At 25.7% G+C, this 20686-nt stretch overlaps 9 protein-coding genes across 9 annotated transcripts; 6 read left to right on the top strand and 3 right to left on the bottom strand.

The window, feature by feature from the left end:
* Nucleotides 1-546: 546 nt before the first annotated feature.
* SRAE_2000147200 (CID domain and RNA polymerase II-binding domain-containing protein) lies at nucleotides 547-1984 on the top strand (the record flags this gene model as incomplete). The annotated part of the gene is made up of 3 exons (XM_024652428.1): nucleotides 547-724; nucleotides 769-949; nucleotides 997-1984. The coding sequence occupies 3 exons, from the start codon at nucleotides 547-549 to the stop codon at nucleotides 1982-1984; spliced, it is 1347 nt and encodes a 448-aa protein (XP_024506006.1).
* A 1186-nt stretch (nucleotides 1985-3170) lies between these two features.
* On the bottom strand, nucleotides 3171-5198 carry SRAE_2000147100 (Protein kinase domain and Serine/threonine-/dual specificity protein kinase, catalytic domain and Protein kinase-like domain-containing protein; the record flags this gene model as incomplete). Its single annotated transcript, XM_024652427.1, has 4 exons — nucleotides 3171-3414; nucleotides 3471-4582; nucleotides 4629-5043; nucleotides 5095-5198. The coding sequence occupies 4 exons, from the start codon at nucleotides 5196-5198 to the stop codon at nucleotides 3171-3173; spliced, it is 1875 nt and encodes a 624-aa protein (XP_024506005.1).
* Nucleotides 5199-6084: 886 nt separating this feature from the next.
* Nucleotides 6085-7088, top strand: SRAE_2000147000 (Hypothetical protein; the record flags this gene model as incomplete). The annotated part of the gene is made up of 2 exons (XM_024652426.1): nucleotides 6085-6228; nucleotides 6288-7088. 2 exons carry the CDS (start codon nucleotides 6085-6087, stop codon nucleotides 7086-7088), a joined length of 945 nt encoding a protein of 314 aa, XP_024506004.1.
* A 2051-nt stretch (nucleotides 7089-9139) lies between these two features.
* Nucleotides 9140-10132, top strand: SRAE_2000146900 (Casein kinase I; the record flags this gene model as incomplete). Its single annotated transcript, XM_024652425.1, has 2 exons — nucleotides 9140-9597; nucleotides 9655-10132. 2 exons carry the CDS (start codon nucleotides 9140-9142, stop codon nucleotides 10130-10132), a joined length of 936 nt encoding a protein of 311 aa, XP_024506003.1.
* Nucleotides 10133-11466: 1334 nt separating this feature from the next.
* On the top strand, nucleotides 11467-11730 carry SRAE_2000146800 (Hypothetical protein; the record flags this gene model as incomplete). Its single annotated transcript, XM_024652424.1, has 1 exon — nucleotides 11467-11730. The coding sequence occupies one exon, from the start codon at nucleotides 11467-11469 to the stop codon at nucleotides 11728-11730; it is 264 nt and encodes an 87-aa protein (XP_024506002.1).
* A 185-nt stretch (nucleotides 11731-11915) lies between these two features.
* On the top strand, nucleotides 11916-12338 carry SRAE_2000146700 (Hypothetical protein; the record flags this gene model as incomplete). Its single annotated transcript, XM_024652423.1, has 2 exons — nucleotides 11916-12026; nucleotides 12090-12338. The coding sequence occupies 2 exons, from the start codon at nucleotides 11916-11918 to the stop codon at nucleotides 12336-12338; spliced, it is 360 nt and encodes a 119-aa protein (XP_024506001.1).
* Nucleotides 12339-12760: 422 nt separating this feature from the next.
* SRAE_2000146600 (Tyrosinase copper-binding domain and ShKT domain and Uncharacterised domain, di-copper centre-containing protein) lies at nucleotides 12761-14746 on the bottom strand (the record flags this gene model as incomplete). The annotated part of the gene is made up of 1 exon (XM_024652422.1): nucleotides 12761-14746. The coding sequence occupies one exon, from the start codon at nucleotides 14744-14746 to the stop codon at nucleotides 12761-12763; it is 1986 nt and encodes a 661-aa protein (XP_024506000.1).
* A 1663-nt stretch (nucleotides 14747-16409) lies between these two features.
* On the top strand, nucleotides 16410-18191 carry SRAE_2000146500 (Coronin-1C; the record flags this gene model as incomplete). Its single annotated transcript, XM_024652421.1, has 1 exon — nucleotides 16410-18191. One exon carries the CDS (start codon nucleotides 16410-16412, stop codon nucleotides 18189-18191), a length of 1782 nt encoding a protein of 593 aa, XP_024505999.1.
* A 252-nt stretch (nucleotides 18192-18443) lies between these two features.
* SRAE_2000146400 (H/ACA ribonucleoprotein complex subunit 4) lies at nucleotides 18444-19812 on the bottom strand (the record flags this gene model as incomplete). Its single annotated transcript, XM_024652420.1, has 2 exons — nucleotides 18444-19724; nucleotides 19777-19812. The coding sequence occupies 2 exons, from the start codon at nucleotides 19810-19812 to the stop codon at nucleotides 18444-18446; spliced, it is 1317 nt and encodes a 438-aa protein (XP_024505998.1).
* Nucleotides 19813-20686: the final 874 nt, after the last annotated feature.

The following is a 20686-nucleotide window of genomic DNA, read 5'->3' as shown; positions in this document are numbered from 1 at the left end:
TAATGAATATTTCAAATTTTCTTATTACTGTTTCAACTTTAGAAAACAGTAATAAAAGGATAAAAAAGATGGCTTTAAAAAGTGTCAACAATCTAAAAATAATGTTTAATTTAATATTATAATATTTTTTAAATAATCAAAATGACCTATTTTAAGAATGAGACAATATTTGCATATTAATTGGGTTAAAGGTAAAATCAAAAAAAAAAAAAAATTTAATAAATAAAAATTATTTGAAGTAAAAACAATAATAATAATAACAAAACAACAGGAAACATTTCTATATATCAAAATTTAAAAAAAAATTTCATAAAAAGAAAATAATTGTGTTATGAACAATAATATTAAAAATAGTTAATAACATTTTTGGTCCAACCAACATAATACTACTATATCATTTGGGAAGGTGTCCCTACACTTAATTCAAATATCATTTTCCCAATTATTTTGTTAAACAAGCGTGTTGAAAAATAGTCCTGGTTTTTTCTGCTTGCCAAATTGTTGTTTTAAAATACCGCCTGTTTTTGTATATTCTTTGGTACTATTATGGCATCCGACAATAAATCTCAGGATGCATTTGAAGCAGAGTTAAGGATGGCTTTACGTTTAGTTCATGATGATGATACTCAAGTAAGAAACTGTTCTACACTATTTAGGAAAAAGCCATCCAGGATTGAAGATTGTTGTAAATTATGGTTAAATTTCTTTCAAAACTCTCCTAAAGGTAAGTTTAATAGTCTTTTTTTTTATAAGCTGATATTTTTTTAGTTAAAGGAATAAAAAGTGATGATGGTGAAAAAGCAATGGATAAAGTTAGAAAACATCGTTTGGGATTGCTTTATGTATTTAATGACACAGTACAACGAATTAGAAGTGAACTTCCTAGTTGTTTAGAATCTTATAAACAAGCATTTTATAATAAAGTTGTAGAGGCTTGTGAAATTCAAAGGTAGGTAAATAATTTTTTATTTATTTATTATTTTTTTCTATCTTCAGTAAAGATAAAGATGATTCTATAATTAGACGATGGGAGAGAACATTTAAAATTTTAGGGGAAAGGAAGTGTTTTTCACCCCAAGAGATTGAAAATTTTATTGGAGCACTTCATGGAAAAAATGTAAATAATATTTTAGAGAATGACAAAGAAGAAGAGATAACATACTTAAATTTTGATGACGAAGTGAGAGTAATTTCAGATATTATCCATCTAGCAGGAGATTACAATAATGTTGGGATGGATGAAATTTATGATGAGGAAGATAAAACACGAAGACTACGAGAATGTAAAATAAGGAAACAATGTCTTACAAGGTGTCTAGAACTATTTAATTATTTTAATAAATTTTCAACTAAACAAGATAAACAACGTAACAATTTAATGCGCGAAAAAGTTGTCGAACTTTTAGCTAAATATAATGAATTTCAAGAAAAATTATTTCTATTTGGTACTCCTGTACCTTTAATTTCTACTCAATGTTCAGATACTAGTAGTAACTTTGATAGTGGACAACAAAATGTTCAATTATTTAACGATAAAGATGAAGTTCAAAATATTATTAACGATACAATTAAGTACAACGACAATGATAAATTTTCATATAAAGATAATAAAGAATTTAGAAGAAGTTCAAGTAAGGATAAAGTTCACAAAGACAACTCAAGAAATGGCCGAGGAGATTACCGTGATAGAAGAAAGGACTATGACAATGGTCATCGATATTACCATGATTCTAAACCAAAAAGTTACAATACTGGACCACCGTACAATAATTACCATAGAAGATCAAATGATAAATATTCTTTTGGTAGACGGCGAGATGATCATTATTCACGTCCTGGTGGTCATAAAGATAGAGGAAGTTGCCGTGAACGTAGTCCAAGACGGCACAACAATTGGAGAAGTCAAGAAAGAAGGCGTTCATTATCTCGTTCACCTACTCGACGCTCAAATTTTTATAATTCAAACAAACAACGTTACGACTGATTCTCGCAGGTGATCTCATTTTTGATAAACTTCTTTACTTTTCATGTATTTATATGTTTTTATTTATGTGTATTTATATTTAATAAATAATTGATTTTTTTTAAAAGTTTGTTTTTAAAATTAAAAAGAGGTCAATACAATTTTTTTATCTTTATTTTTGATTTATAAATAATAATAAGCTTATGAAATTGTGATTGTTGTGTTTATTCTGGTTATTTAAATAATATTGTTATTTATACTTTCTACAACAGTTAAAGATATACTATTAAAATTGATTAGCATTGGACCTATTACAACTTTTTGACATATAACATACTTGTGCTATCAGTTTCTGAAATTTAACATAACAGTAATTAATATTTAAGTATTTTTTTTATGAAATTTATAAATTATTCTATACATAAAAGCTCTAATTTTAAATGTAATTTATTGTAATTTTATTTTTCATTAATTATTTCAATTTTGTTTTAAAGATTTAATATATTATAAATTTTTATAAAATCCGGTAATTTCAAAATTGATATTTTTACAATGTTTTAATTAAATTGATTTACATCATAAATTTTTCAACTTAACAACTTGTTTAGGATCATTCATTAAAACTTATTTCAAGATTTAAGTTCTTATCTGTTTGGATTATTGAAATAACAATTTTCAAAATAGAATTATTTTATGAAATTTCAACTTGACACCCTTGTGAGTTCTTTATATTATTCTGTTATACTATATTTTATTTATTTTTATTTTAAAAAACGTTTGAAAATTTTTTCAACTTTAATTCTATTTATATGTTACTAAAGATAAAAATTTAAAAAAAGAAAATAATTTATTTAGAAGCAAAGTTATATAGATGTACATATATTTTTAAAAAAAAAAAGCTATAATACACCTGAGATAAGAGAAATTGTGTATATCATCTTCATCTCTGGTTGGGTGTACCCCAAAACTTAGACAAATTTTATTAATAAAATAAGGTGAATATAAACAAAACAAAACAAAGATTACAAAAAAAATCAATTATATTTTTTTTACATAAACAAACGTAATGTTTTTATATACGTTTTCCTACGTTTGCTTCTTTTTTTTAAAATTTTAACCACACATCATGAACCCGTTTTGCTTTAATAGACACCAAAACTGCAAAAGAGTCTTTTTTTTTTATTTTTACAGACACATGCTTTTATTCTTATGATATTGGTACAGCATTCGGAATAAAAATGCCATTTGATTTAGCTATTTTTTTACTCTTTTTTTGACTCTTTGCCCACAATTCATGACAATCTTGATATGCTGGTAATTTAGGAGGTTCGATTTTTGATGGATCAATATTCCGAAGCCATGGATGTTTACACACACTTTCTGCACTCGGACGACGCTTAGGATCTAGTGTTAACATCTCATCTAAAAGTTCTAATGCTCCTTCTGGTATTCTAGAAATAAAGAAAAATAAAAGAAAAAGTATTATAATAATAAATGAATAACTTACAACTCCCTAAATGACTCTTTTAAATTACGAGGGTATGTTCTTTTAGGTTTAAAATTATTAAAGTGCGGTAATAAATTAATTTCTGGCCAACAATCAATGGTTGGAGTTCCACATATTTTACTAATACATTCTAATTGTATAAATTCATTATTGCCTTGAAACAACGGTTTCCTTGTAAACATTTCAGGTAAAATACATCCCAGAGACCATACATCAACTTTTGTGTCATATTGTTCTGCTCCAAGTAGCAGTTCTGGTGGTCGGTACCATAGTGTAATAACACGATTGGTATAAAGACGTTTTTGTTTTTCATTGTAAAACCTAGCTAAACCAAAATCGGCTAATTTTATTTCTCCTTTATTGTTTAACAATATATTTGAACCCTTTATGTCACGGTGAAGAAAATTCCTTGAATGACAATATGCTAAACCTTCCGCTAATTGTTTCATAAATGATGCTACTTGTAATTCTGTGAAAGCTTCTACTTGTGAATCTAATACACCAACTAAATCATGATCGAGATACTCAAACACTAGATAAAATGACGATATATTATTTTTTGAGTCTTTCTTTTCTGATTTTACACTCCTATTTGTAACAATATCAAGTAAACTTACAACATTCTTGTGAGAAAGTTGACGAAGAATGATTATTTCTCTAATTGCTGTAATAGGAAAGCCTTCACGTTCATTTTCAAGACGAACTTTTTTCAATGCAACTTTAGTACCTTTTGTAACTTGTTTAGCTTTAAATACTTGACCATAAGTACCTTCACCAACTTGTTTTTCAATTTCATAATTATCTTCAGCATCATTACCCCATTCGGATGTTGTAATGGTTGAAACTCGTTTATTAAAAATAATCGGCCTTTTATTACTCTCCAGTAATGGTGGTGCAGGAGGTGATATATCCATAGCATTTGCCAATAACTCATCTTTAACACCTGACGATGTTGTTAATGGAGGTGAAGGTGATATTGTTGTAGCTTGTACAAAAATTGGTTTAAATGAAGGTGGTAAAGCTTGTGGTGGAGCAGGTGGCGGAGATATACTGAAACCATTTTTTTCTTTTGCCTTTTTACTAGTAACTTTTTCTTCTTTCTTCAAAGTTTTCTGTAAGTAAAAAAATTTATTTAGAAAAAAAAAAGAAAAAACATACTTTTGGCGGAGATTCCTCTGAAGAACTGTCACTACTAATTGAGATCCCTCTAGGAAATTTAAATATTCTTGATGTTTTTTGTTTATCAGATTTTCTTGGACTTTTACTCTTACCACGTTTATGTTTTGAGGATTCGCGATAGGATGTTTCACTGGAACGATTTTTGGAAGCAATTTGTTTAGAAATCTCACCAGCTAATGTACCTTCCCTTTCAATATCAGAAATATTTTCTGGGGATGGTGTTATACTTGCTGAGCTTATTTTAGATATCCTTCCACAACCTCCTCTATCACTTCTTTCTTTACTTCTAGATCGATGCCTTCTATGTGATGATGATTCATGTCTTCTACTTTCACTTTTACCATTGTCATAATATGAACGAGATTTTTTATCTGGTGTATAATCTCGATGATTTCTATAAATGATAAATTAATTTAAAAAATAAGAAATAAATATAAAAAGTTACCTTCTATGCTTTCTTTCTCGGCGATCTCGATCACTTCTACGATGATCTCTATAAGGAGAATCAATATGACTCCTTCTCTTATAGTCACCTCTATCTGGAGACATTAGAAGATCCTTAAATAAACAAACTTCTAATGGTTAATTTGGCAAGTTTCAAAAAATGCTTCAATAACATTCAAAGTTTTCTTTGCATATAACTATACAGGTTTTCCGGGTAGGAAAAAAAGTGGAATAACGTATTCCCAGCGTCATTTATGATATGTGTAGCGAATGTCTGCCATCTCTGTATGTGCATACTCCATATCTACTACATTATAACAACCTATCTATTGAAAGTGAAAGAAACATGTAATACAAATGCTTGTAAAGTTTGTATTTTATTCCAAAAATTTTATAAAAAAAAATCTTACTTCTCAAGACATCAGTATATTTGAGGGAAAAAAAATTACCATAATAAATATGGATTGAATTTTTCCATAGAAAATAGTTGTTGTAAAAATTGTTTTACCAAAATTTTTAATAAAAAAATAACAATTTTTCTTTACTATCGATAATTAGTTAATTAAATAAAAAACAAACACAAACATCTTGCCAGCTACAATCTATCCATCCATATACATAAATCACGGGATATTTAGAATTATTTATACTTAAAAAGATATATAAAGTAATTAGGTATTCCTTGAAAAAGTTGAAAATTTTTTTCAGCTAAAGGAAATGTATCATAATAAAAGTACTCCTACTACGTATGTTTGGAAAAGTTGATACTTTAGTGAATGTTATTCTAGAAAATTCCATCTTTTTCGGGTTACATCTTGACGCGAAACATCCTGTTATTTGAAGTTGATACTTACGCATACTTTTTTTTTTTTTTTTAAAAAAAGACTACACCTGTAAAACTTTAATTTTTTTTTTATTTATCAAAAAGCTGGCTAAGGGATTATTTTTATTTTAAGAGGAATTTGTTGTTTTGTGATACAATTTCACTTTAATGAAAGAAATGCCTTTAGCTTTTGCTAATCAAAATTCAACAGTTACAGGTAGAAAATTCTCCAACGAAAATTTGCGGTGTTGTAATTTTAATTCCATAATGGCACATAGTAAAAAGCCTTTAATTGGTGTAAAAAGAAGACTTGTATGTTTTTTTTCTGTACTTTTTGAAAAATGTTAGTACTTTTATTATTGTATTTATAGAGTGGGGATGCTATATATAGAGATGAATCACCAGTACCAAAAAAATGCTTCAATGGTAAATGGAAGGATAGCCCAAAATATGATAATCAAATGATTTATAATAATTCTCCAAATAGTAATAATTATGAAATTGAGGAACTTTCTAATGCCTTAATACCATTAAACAGGAATGGAATAATATTTAATAATGATGAAGAGATGGAAGGAATTGATGTTGTAAATAATCTTAATTTTTTTCCATCATCAGGAAGATTTTTAACAAGAGATAGAAGTCAATTTCCAATAATACCAAGTCATTTGATTAAAGGAAATGAAATTGTTTTATTTAAACCTGAACATCCAATAAATTTTTATAAAAATCTTGAAAATGAAGAAGAGGAGATTGTAAAAAATGAAAATGATCTGTTTATGGAAGGAAGGATTGAGGAGTTGCCAAATGACTATGAGGTGGAGAGTTGTTGTAGTAATAGTAGTAATAATGCACACACTAATGATTATAATAATAGTAAATTTACAAATGGCATTCATTTTCCAACTATAAAAGAGTTTAGTTTAGGGGTAGTTGAGCTTGTAGAGGATGATGATGACCTTTCTACAAAGAAAAATAACGTATCCAGTTTATCTTACTCGTCTACACCTATGCACTGTACCATTGATGGCAATAGTACAGGAAAAGGGACAACACCCACTACTACCACATACAACCAACAATTGAGTCATGGGCCAATATTCGAGGAATTGTCTGATGAAGACTATAATGACACATCTGTTAAAGATGATTCACCCATGGAGGTTGACTAATTATTTAATAGTCACAACACACGCACATCATTATCCCATCAATGCCATTTTTATTTTCTTTTCGTAATATTTTATTCTCTCTTTTTTTTACTGTTGTTTTGTATATTTATAACCAATCTTTCATTGTATTTATCTTACTATACGAATATATTACATAAAATCTACCTGTCTTTCTTGATTCGTTATTTTTTCTACATGTGTATAAACTTTTATTGTTGTGATTTTTGAAAAAAAAAAAGAAAAAGAAAGATATATTCTATACAAATTCCCACTTTTTTTATCTGTTTCTAAATATTATAAAAAGAATAGAAAGAGATTCAAATATGTAAAGTTTTTTTTTTTTTGTTGTTATTTTGGTAAACGATTTTTGAAATATCTTTCTTGTTATACAGGTTGTCCTTTTTGATTAATAAAATATGTTTTGTATAAAAAAAAAAAGAAAAACTTGATGTGAAATGTATTAAAAAGATTATATGGAAATGAGGCAGAGACAAACAGTAATAATAATAGTAGTTGTTGTAGATAAAGAGAAAGTGAAAATGTATAAATTCCTCAGCTAATATTGTACTTTTTGTTGATTTAACGAGAAGGAATATATATATTTTATATATTTATATATTTGTAGTGTCACTTGAGACTATTCTTTAATATCAATCTTTCTTTTATCTATTTATTAAATGTATATATATAAATATGTATATATATATATAATTATTAAATATTTTTTACGTTAAATTTTGTCTGGGTCTTGTATTTCTATTGTATCTTTTTTTTTTATTGTAAAAATAATAAAATTAATAATGATATAATTTTTATTAGTTTTATTGGAAGTTTTTAAAGAAATTGTTTTATTTATTATATGATATTTATTTCCCGTATATATATATATATATAGTTATAATAACATATAATAAAATAAATTTAATTGACAAAAAGATTTTTGTAGAGGGCAATAGTGATATGTTAATGAATACAAAAGATTGATGAAAGAGAGTAATATGTAGACTGTTAATGATAAAAATATATTAAATAATGAAAATGAAGTGAACAATCTTATATATATATAAATGGAATTTTATTATACCCTATAATATGAAGCCTTTTTTCATCATTTTATATATTTAAACATCTCTCTTATCTGACTACGAAACCTCTTGATTGTGATTATATATATATATATATATATATATGTATTATATAAAAGGTGTATATTGATTTGATAAGGCATTTACTTTATTAGTAAAATTTTATTAAACTTTTTATTAACATTTAGATAGAAAAATTTTTAATAGTATTTCTAGAAAATTTTTCTTTGTATTTTTATATATATTTGATTAAATAGATTTCTGTTTATTCTTCATTTCATTGTTTAATAATATTAAGTACGAATGTTTTATATAAAGTTATCTAATTGATTTTGATAGATTTTTATATCTTTTTACTTCATTTTATCTTTATTTCATTCGTTTCTTTAAATCGTTGATTTTTCTTTTATAATATATATATATGCATAATGTATATATATATAAAAATTAAAATAAATATATATATGTATAGAAGATATGTAGTGGTTGGTTAAAACCTGTATTAAAATGGAAGTTAGATAGATGGAGCATTGTTAATATATACTATCAAATATTATATATCATTTTGCGCACGTTTTAAAGTGTAGAAAATGTCTAGACTTTGTCATGGACCTTTACTTATATTCAATTCAAATTATACATTTTTTCGTTGTTCCGTATTTTATTATACAATATTTTATTGTAAAATGAAAAAATCTCTTTTTAAACTTTTCTTTTACCCATCTTAATTAGACTCTTTTACTTTATTTTTTTTTTTTAATAAATTTTCACTTTCATACCGGTTATATTAAACTTATTTCTTTTTCTTTTTCTTTATGTTTATATTTTATATTTATTTATATTACTAACGAAATGTTGAAGATTTGTATTTTATTTTAAAACTTTTATAATATTTAAATAATTTATTTTTTTTTTTTTCAGTTTCTATATATGCTTATTTTTTAGCATTGTGGGAGAAGGATTTCTATGGATTCATTGCTTTTATCTCATCATAATGAAGTGATTGATGGTAAATATAAGCTTATTAGAAAAATAGGGTCTGGATCATTTGGTGATATTTATGTGGCAATTTGTCTTAAAAATGGAAGAGAAGTTGCTGTTAAATTGGAACCATTAAACGCAAGACATCCACAATTAATTTATGAAAGTCGTGTGATTCGTTATTTTGTTCATGGAACAGGTTTCCCAAAGCTTCATTATATAACAAGAACTAATACACATTCAGCAATGGTTATAGAATTATTAGGTCCTTCATTAGAAGATTTATTTAATTTTTGTGGTAGAAGATTTTCACTTAAAACTGTATTAATGTTGGCTTTTCAAATGATAGATAGATTAGAATATATTCATAATTTGGATTTTCTTCATAGAGATATAAAACCAGAAAATTTTTTAATGGGCCATCAAGCACATTGTAATAAAGTGTAAGTATAATTATTATTATTATATATAATAAATTTATACTTTTTTTTTTAATTTAGTTATTTAATTGATTTTGGATTATCTAAACGATATCGTGATGGAAAGATTGCTCATATCCCATATAGGAGTGATAAAAATTTAATTGGTACAGCAAGATATGCATCTATAAATGCTCATAGAGGTATAGAACAAAGTCGAAGAGATGATTTAGAGTCTCTTGGATATGTTTTAATGTATTTTAATAGAGGATCTCTACCTTGGCAAGGACTTGTCTCTGCAACAAAACAACAAAAATATGAAAAAATTTTAGAAAAAAAAAGGACAACTCCTGTTGAACATTTATGTGCTAATTTTCCTAAAGAATTTGCCATTTTCTTACAATGTACGCGTGACCTCAACTTTTTAACAGAACCAGAATATAATTATTATAAAAAGATATTCTACAAATTATTTTCTAATCTAAATTATATCTTAGATTATCATTTTGACTGGTCAATGAAGTATCATAATAGTCAACCATCATTAATGGAAAAATAGAAATATAAACTTTATCAAGTTATATTTCAATATTCTATGGTTTTCTTAAAAATATCATACTTGATTTTATATAACTATTTTCCATTATATACTTTTCAACTTCACTTTTATTTTACGGATTAGTGTTTCTTTTTTATAACTGGATATTAACTTTATAATCATAAACCAATACATTAATACTATCCATGTAATCCAGTTAAAATTAAGACACACACAAACATTTAAATTATTTATTTATAAAAATATGGAAAAAAAAAATTAATTTTACTTGAATAATTTGCTAATTTTACTTAAAAACTAAAACTTTTTTTTTAAATCAACAACAATTAAGCAATAATTGGCTATTTGTTGTCTTTCAATAACAACAAAAAATAAATTTTTTTCTTATTTCATAGTGGGTTTTAAGAAAATAAATGGATGTTTTTGTGTCAATTGCAATAAATATTAATTGTCATATACACATATCTTTTTTTTTTATTTTTTGTAAATTTGTTTGATCTTAAAAGATGATTTTCAAATAAAATATTCAAAAGTATAAATTTATTCAGTTTATTTATTATTATTTATAAAATAAATTATTTATATTTACATTAATTTATTGATAATTTTTTTTACCAGAATAATGATTTTTTTTACAAGAAAAAAGTACAATTTGAAAATAATTTTTTTTTGTTTTATCAATTAACAATTAATATTTGACAATCAAAAAAAAAAATATTAATATCAATATAAAACATTTAGAATGATTTTTTAAATTCAAAGTTTTCTATAAATTATAAAATTTTAATGAATTTTTTTTAAATTTATTCAAGTGGTAATTTGTATATTAAAAAAATACAAAAAAAAAAACATAAATCTTATAAAAAAATCTTTTTTTTTTTAAAGATATCATAAATATTTATTTTCCAGTTAAATAATTTAAACTAAATTATATTATATTATTCATGGATTTTATTTTTCAAAAAATAAATTTGCATTATAGACTATATTTATTTAATATAAAACATTTTCAAACTAAATATTATCTTTTTTTTACAGTAATTAGTGTCTTCTTAAGCATATTATTAAATATTTCCATATAAAAAAAGTAATTTTATCTTGTTATGAAAAGAAAATAATTCTATTTTTTTTTAATAAAAAAATCAACAATAATTTATTTTAACAGTTAAATTAAAACTCCTCCCTTAATATATATAATAAAAAAAATATTACGGCACATTCAATTAGATAAAATTTTAATCTATATTAAGAATATTTAAATATTCTTATAAAAATTACAAACTATGCTTTTGCTAAAAATTATTTGTATAACTTTTTTGGTTTTATTTTCTAATATGTTACCATCTAAAGGAGAAGATAATGATCATATATTATTAAATAAAAAGATGTTATTTAATGGAATAACAACTAAGAATAGTTATGTTAGAAAATTTGAACCATATTTTAATAGTAGAACTGATGCTCTTACAAAAAATACACAAATTGGAAAATTAAATAAGTATGATCCATATTTTTTACTTGCTGAAATTTCTAGACAAAATAATTTATTGAGAAATAAATCAAAATATAGTAGAAAACATTATTTTATAACTAATTAATAATTTTGGAAATCAAGAATTTTTTTAAGAAAACATCAAATTTTGTTTAAAAAAAAAGTTTTAATAATTAAGATATAAATTCATTGTTGTCATGGTAACTGAAAAAGAAGTTTTAATATATATAAGTTTTTATAATTAATTTTTCCTTTCTTTATTATATTTTTCTTAATGTTTTCATCTATATTATGAATAAAATTGAAGTACATGGAATACCAATATGTTTAATATTTTTTCTTATATCAATAATATATTTTTTTTGTGTTATTACAATATATTTATTTTTATCAAGATTTGCAGTAAGTATCATTTTGAATGATATCAATAAATTATATTATGATTAATGTTTTTTTTTTTTACAGCCAGAAAAGTTACGTCAACAAAATAATAGAGGTTTAATTGGGGAGGAAGAATATCAATATTATTGTGATTGTTCCTGTCTTTCAACATTATGTCCTTGTGAAACAATTTCACTAAGATCATTTTTAAGGAAAACATGTTGTTGTGTTAAAGCTGATTCACTAAGAGAAGTATTTCATTGTGAATGTTTTAGACCAATAATACAAGGAACACCTGCATATAAGGTGGATTTTATTTGTTGTACTGTTTAGTTATAATTTTTAATTCAAAAATAATAAGCACATTTTATATAGTTTATCGTTTTATAAATAATAATTTATATCACAGCTGTTGCTACTACTTAATTAATTATAATATAATGTTTTAAAGAAAATTTTAATCTTTTAAAGGGTAATATTATTTAATTCAACAAAAATAAAAACAACTTTATTAGTTTTTTTTTATAGATATAATATAACTTGTAAATAATTATATTATTTATGTTGAATTTTATTATTCAAAGTAATTACTTTTTTTTTATTCAATATTATATTGTTTTTTTAAAACATAAAACAAAATAATATAAATTAAATAATTATTTATTAAATAGATTAAAGTAAATAATTATAAATACAAAGACAATAAAATAAAACTTTAAATACATTTTCAATAGTTGAAAATTGCGTTAATTACTTTAAGCAGATTTCTTATTATCTTCATTATCCTCTTCTGGTTCCTCTATTATTTCCTCTTCCTCTGGTGATTTTTCTTTTTTAGTTGTTTTACCATCAATAGCTGTTTCTTTAGCAATTTTTCTACATATTTGTTCTGAAGTATAATCACATAATTTACAACTTTCCTGACAATTTTCAGACATAAAATGTTTTTTTGTTTCACAATGACCAAGTGATGACCAATGTTTACAGGAAACATGTCTATCAATACAACCTTTTTGTTGTGATTTATTTGTTGGTATACATTCATGACATGATCTTCTACAATATTTTGTCATATATTCTGGATTAGCTTCACATTCATCAAGTCCTGACCATAATTCACAACATGGATCATTATTAAGACATGATAAAGTTGTTGATGATATATTAACCATTGGTGTAATTTTAAATAATTCCAAATTTTTATGTGATGATTTTTTAATTTCAATAGCTTCAATTGTATGATTGTCATCTAAGACTGTACCTCTCATAGCAAATCCTCTATTATTATTATTATTTCCACCAGTACATCTTCCATTAACACATATACCACCAAAACATGCATCCATACCCTCAAAACCTGTACATAAACCACCTAATTTAATTTTTGATACACAATGTGGTGCACCTCTTGGATCACAAAATAGATATTGTGATCCACAATTACGATTTGCAAATGAACATGTTGGTCTTGGTGCATAATTATATAAATTATCTGTATATCCATTAGATAAACCATCTTTATTAAGAATATTAAATGGTCTCATTATTGATGTAGAGAAATGTTGTGAATTCATACATTGTGGAAGATCTGGTGGATAGGCATTTTCTCTTTCCATTCTATTTTGTCTACTTTGTCTCCATGCTTCAAAAATATAATCAACAAATGCATGATGTTGGAAGAATATTGGATCATTAACAGATGTTGATATTTTAAGAACAGTACCACCTAACCAATTATGTACAGCACCATGAATATATTCTATAGCACCAAAATAACTTTGATAAATACAACCACGTAATGGTGCAGTATAAGCTAATGTATTAACAATACTTGTTTGTGATAATACATTTTGAATATTTTGTTCTGTAAATAAATGTCCTTCTCTACCAAGATGTCTTGTTATACCAGGAAGACCTTCTAATGTTCTAAAACCAACAAATGGTCCATTAAATAACATACCACCTGGTGGTGATTCACCAAAGAATAAGTTTGAAAATGAAATTGAATCAGCTGGATTTGGAAGATAATTATCCATAACTGAATCCCAATATGGTACAGAAATTGAAGGATCAACTAATTTTAATGCAATTTCATATCTTTTCATAAATTCTCTATGCCATAAAAGAAAAGCTGGTCCAGCATGAGCACCTGAAGCAGTAGCAACTGAACGATGTTGTGCTGATAATCTATCATATTCTCCATTATTTTTTAAAACACGAACAGCTGCAAAGTAACGTTGTCTTTCATTATCACTTAACATTCTAATTTCACGTCTTATAGATTTTTGAAGAACACCACCATTAGGTAACATACATTGTCCATTTGGTCCAAGTTGCCCACGGAAGTATGGACAAAGACATTGAAGATTCATACATGCTTGAGGAATTGGTTGAATATTATTATTAGGAAGTGATGGAGTAAATTGTTGTACATTATTTTGAGGGCGAGGAAAACCTTGATTACCTTGATTTCTTTGTTGATTTCCATTATTTCTATTTGGTTGGAAAAATCCTGGTGGTCTAACAACAGTATTTCTTTCAATTTGTTGTCTTCTAGCAATAGCTCTTCTAGCATTTCTATCCCAACGATGAAAAGTATTACATATCATTCTTCTATTTTGTGGAGCATCTTGACATTGTGAAAATTGTGGTCTTCTTTGATTAGGACGTTGTCCTGATAACAATAATATGTTAATTAATAAAATAATAGTAAAAATGAGTAAATATTTATTATAACCCATGATTTGATTGCTATTTTTGTAAGTTGTAAAGTAATAAGGTATAATGAAAAGATTCTGTTTATATAATGAATTTTTTGTCTGAAATTGTCATTCTTTTTTATACACCATTTCTGAAACTCCTTATGTAATAGTGATTAAAAAACAATAACATTAAATTTTTTTTTATTCTTGATGTGGAATAAAAAAATTTGTCATCATGTGTTTCCTTTTTGATATTCCATAAACAATTACTATTCTGAAACAGTTAAGTATAATTTTTGACTTTTTATCATTATAAGTGATTAATAAAATTTAATACTTGTCAATATAAACATATTTATAATTCTCACGTAATGTTAATAATACAAAAAAATGTCACGTATTAAGAAGCTGGTTTGAATACCTCCATATTATTATTATTGACTTCCTCATCACTTTTTTTATTAGTTAAAATTTGATTATATATTATAAATAAGTTATTGTTATTTTCATTAAAAAAATTAATGTACAAAAAGTAAATTTGATAAACAAAAAAAAAAGAGAGGTATAATAAATTGTAGGAGATACTTTTATTTACTTTTTGTACTTTGAAAGTTGAAACATCACCTGTTATATAAAATTTCATTCTTTTTCTTTAAAAAAGGAAAAAGAAAATAATGGAAATAGTTGTTTATTTTTTTTATACGTGAGAAAATTATTATTTTTTTTTTCATTAACAAAATGTCCTAGTATTTTTGAAACTGGTTTATTTTAATTTTAGAAATACTATATGATTGTCCTTTGATTAAATAAATATTTTTAAAAAATTTAATTGATATAAAAAAATGAAGATAAAAAAATAGCAAAAAAAAAAAAAATTTATTTAACAAAAAAGTATGTTTAAAAAATTCCAATTATGTTATTCATTTATTAAAAACATAAAGTTAAAATGTTAAAACATTATTATTTTAAAATAAAGAAATATATACTTTAAAAATAATGTTAAAAATAAATGTTTCAATAATTGTAAAAACAATCAACATATGAGTGATCCTTCATGCTCCTGAGAATAAAGTTGTGTTATATAAAAATATTTTAGAAATTTTTTTTTTTTAATATTAGGTACCAAAAAACTATTTTTGTCGCATTGTTTCTATGAAAGAAACTTATGAATATCAATAAAATAAACAATTGTATATCTATGAAATAATATCTCCTATCATTATATATATATATTTAGGAGAAGCAATATATTATCATTATTTGTCATCAACATCAACTGTTTTCTAAGCATAAAAGCGAATTTATGTTATATTTTATTTATAATATACCTCCTGATCAGTGTTATCTATGAGATATATAAAGCTCCCTCTTTCTGTCGTTTATCAACATCTTACTCCCCCGTTCAAGTTAATTTAAAGTTACCCTTGTGTTCTTAATAATGTTTTCACAATTATATATTTTCTTTTTTGAAGTCTCTTTTAAATAAATTAAGATTATAATGTTGAAGACATTGAGATATATCAAATAGTATGTCTAATCTACTCTTTATATAATATTTTTAGAATTAAAATTATTAATAATAACAAATCCTACTAATGTTTATTTTTTTATATTTTTATTATATAAAAATATTTTTTTTTATATATGTATATATATATATTACAAAATTAATTTTTTTTTTTCTAGATATAATTAAGAAGGAATGAATATTGTTAGACAATCCAAGTATCGTCATGTTTTTTGTAAACCACTTAAACATGAATCTTGTATGTCAGATATAAAAGTTACTGAAGTATCTTGGGATTCTTTATTTTGTGCAGTTAATCCAAAATTCATAGCATTTGTTGTTAGAGGATCCGGTGGACCATTTTTAGTTGTTCCTGTTAATAAAATAGGTAGAATTGATAAAGATTATCCATATGTTGATGCTCATAAAGCTCCATGTCTTGAAATTGTATGGTCACCATTTAATGATAATGTTATTGCTTCTTGTTCAGAAGATACAACTGTTAAAGTTTGGTTAATTCCTGATAGAGGATTAACAAGAACTCTTTCAGAACCAGTTGTTGAATTAACTGGACATCAAAAAAGAGTTAATACATTAGTTTGGCATCCAACTGCAAATAATATATTATTGACAGCTGGAGGAGAAAATAAAATATTAATGTGGAATGTTGGGACTGGTGAAGCATTATTAGAAGTAGATGGACATCCAGATCAAATATTTTCATTATCATTTAATTATGATGGTAGTCAATTTATTACAGCATGTAAAGATAAAAAATTACGTATATTTGATTCTCATTCTGGGCAATTAATTAAAGAAGGTTCTGGACATGAAGGTGTCAAACCACAACGAGCAATCTTTTTAAAAGATGGTAAAGTTTTTACAACAGGTTTTACAAAAAGAAGTGAACGTTTATTTGCACTTCGTAATCCTGAAAATCTTTCTGAACCAATTATTCAAGAGGAATTAGATACAAGTAATGCTGTATTATTTCCATTATATGATGAAGATACAAATCTTTTATGGTTAGCAGGAAAAGGTGATTGTGCTATAAGATATTATGAAATTAATGATGAAAGGCCATATGTTCATTATATAAATACATATACAACTTCTGAACCACAAAGAGCTATTGGATTTCAAAGTAAAAGAGCAATGAATTATAATGAAAATGAAACAGCAAGAATATATAAATTAACAACTAAAGGTGTAGTTGATGTATTACAATTTTTTGTTCCTAGAAAATCAGATCTTTATCAAGCTGATTTATATCCAGATACTAGATCATTAGTTCCTGCAATGACAGCAGAAGAATTTGTTGAAGGTAAAAATGCACCACCAAATTTAATGGTTGTTAATCCAAATGCTGCTGAGGCATCAAAACCAAAAATTCAAGTTGCTAAAAAAGCTAATATTCTTAATCAGTTGCAACCGAGTGCTCAAACAACAACACCGTCACCACAACCTTCACCTCAACCAACAAGACATCGTCCTGTTGTTGATGATGATATGGGTATTGTTATGCAATCACAACAATCACAGAGGCAAGAACAAAGACAAGAACCAAGACAAGAATCTAGAAGAGAACATAAAAGAGAACCATCACCAGGTAAAGGTTTTAATGGTAATCCAACACCAAGACAACAAGTTCAACTTAAAAGTAGAGAGGATCATGATGGTGGTAGAAATATGACAGCAGGACAAAGAAGGGCTGCTGCAGAGTTAGAAAGAATAAAAAGAAATCAACGTGAAGCTCCACCACCAGAAGAAGCATCACCCCCTAGAGGTGGATTTCAATCAAGACAACATGGTAGTGCATCTTCACTTTCTACAGATCAAGGCATGCCATCAGGACCAGAAGAAATGTATATGGAAATTCAACGCCTCAAACAAGTTCTTCGTTCTCATGAAAGACGTATTCGATTGCTTGAAGATCAATTGGCTGATTTTTCAATGTCTAATACTTATGGATTATAAAAAAAAAATCTAGATTTAATAAATAAATATATATATATATATACATATATAAATACTTAAAAAAAATATTTTATTAATAAAGAAAAATTAATAACAAAGTTTTTACTGTACTTAAGGTGTAAATTTAAAACAATAACAAAAACAAAGAAAAAAAAACAAAGTGTACAGAATATTTAGATAACAGAAACTGTAGAAAAAAAAGTAATGGTAGTAAAAGTTATAGGAAAGATAACTAAGTTACAACATAAAAAATTAATCACTATCGTCAGATGAAGACTCAACTTTTGAAGTTTTTTCAGGAACAGCATCATTACCATCACCAGCCTCTCTTTTTCTTGAATCAGTATTATTGGTTGCAGAATAATCAACAAAAGCACTAACATATCCAGCTGGTGTATTAGCATTTGGTTTACCATATTTATCAAGTTTTCCCTCTTTTATAAGTTGAGCTTTTTTTGAAGCAACAGGACCAAGACCCCATTTTCTTCCATATGTGTCTCTTTCCATTATAACTCTTTTTGTCTTAGCAACAATTCCATGATCAACAGTACACATAGTTGCTGTAGTCATCATAGCAATAGCAAGACAAACAGCCTCTCCCTTTGTTGTTACAATAACAATTTCTTTACCAATTTCAATATCATCATCGTATCTTAAAACTCCAGTAAGAAGAATTTTAGCTCCATAACAAATAGCATTAACAGCAGAGTCTTTGACAACAATTCTTTTATGTCCAGTAAGAAGAGCCTCTAGTGGTCTAATAATAGTACGAAGATAAGTGTCATCTTTTTGATGATCATAAAGATATTGAGCATCTAAAATATCATGCATTGTTACAAGTCCATCATGTTCAGATGTTACTCCAGAACGTGAACGTCTTAATTCAAGCATATTACCACCAGTTCCAAGAAGTAAACCAAGATGAACACAAAGTGTACGTACATAAGTACCAGCTTCACAGGAGACACGGAAAATTCCCATATTTTGTTCATTATCATACTCAATAAGTGTATTCTTATAAATAGTACGAACACGAAGTTGACGTTTAACAGCAGATATAAGTGGTGGTCTTTGGAAAAGAGCTCCAGTAAGTTTTTCTAAAGCATTTTTAACTGCCTTCTCTCCATCAACAGAGTTATGTAATTTAAAAATAGCAACATACTCTTTACCAGCACCTTGTTGTGACTTAGCGAGACGTGTTGTTCTATCAATACATACAATAAGACATCCAGAAACTTTAGGATCCAAAGTACCAGAATGACCAGTCTTTTCACATCTGAGAATACGCTTTATCCATGAAACAACCTCGTGAGAACTTGGATTGGCAGGTTTGTCGAGATTAAAAAATCCAGAGGAAACATAATTCTTTAAATCTCTCTGTAATGGAGAACATCCATCTGGAAGTGGAGTATAATGATTGGTACGAACATTCATTTTGTCAAAATTTTTCAATAATAATGGCCATTCAGCAGAGTTTGATTTTCCAGGTTCTGTAGATGATGGGATGACATATTCATCCTTAATTTCTTCTTTCTAAAAAAAAAATAAAATATTGTTTAAAAAAAATAATAAAAAAATATATTACCTTAACAGCTTTTGCTTCTTTTGATTTTTTTCCCATTTTCTATAAGTTTCTTTTAAAATTAAGGCAAATCTATGAAAATGTAATTCCAAATACACGATGGACTAAATTCCAACAGCATTTACATCTGTCTCTTGCAGGGAAAAGTTTATACATATATCATAGTGCAGTTTTTTGATTACATTTCTATTTCCATCATCAATTTTTAAAACTTTTTTTCTATGGATTTTCCAATATTTTTATCCTAAATTTTTTTATTTTATTTCATTTTTATCTTTGAAAATTTTACTAAATTTTTTTATCACTTTACCCGCTTGGAGGAGTGTATACGAGAATGTGTCTCATTACGGTACCATTTGTTTTAGAGGAACGTCCTAGCAGAATTTTTATGGTAATATTTTATGGTCAAACTGTTTCTCTCCAAAATTCCCACTTTATTTTTTTTTGGTTTGTTTTTTTCTATAATTAAACGTGTGTTTGTATTTTTTTTTTAATACATCGACAAGTTTTAAATTTCATAATTTCATACTTTTATTTCATAAATAAAAAGGTCGTGACAATTTATATATATATATACTGCTTACTCTTCATCTAACACATGGCATGCTACTATTTTTCAAACGTTGTTGTGAATTATAATTTTTTATCGTTAAATTATGGAACCGAAGAACAAAAAAATATTTATTTTATAAATTTTGTACTTTTTATGGATTTTTGTAGTATGTCTATTGTATTGTTATATTTTTTTTTTTTCTACTTATCATCTGCTTTACTTCGGCGCTCTTAATATACTAAAAGTTGTATGTGCATGATTTTTACATGTCTGTGGCGGCAATTATTTTATTGTTTTCATAGTTTATTGTATACAAAAACCAATGTTCCAAGTGATTTCGCGCCGTAATACAACTTTAGT

This window comes from Strongyloides ratti (assembly GCF_001040885.1).
Source record: "Strongyloides ratti genome assembly S_ratti_ED321, chromosome : 2".
NCBI lineage: Eukaryota > Metazoa > Nematoda > Chromadorea > Rhabditida > Strongyloididae > Strongyloides > Strongyloides ratti.
The sequence above is the reverse complement of the archived record's forward strand: the minus strand, read 5'-3'. Positions and strand labels throughout refer to the sequence as shown.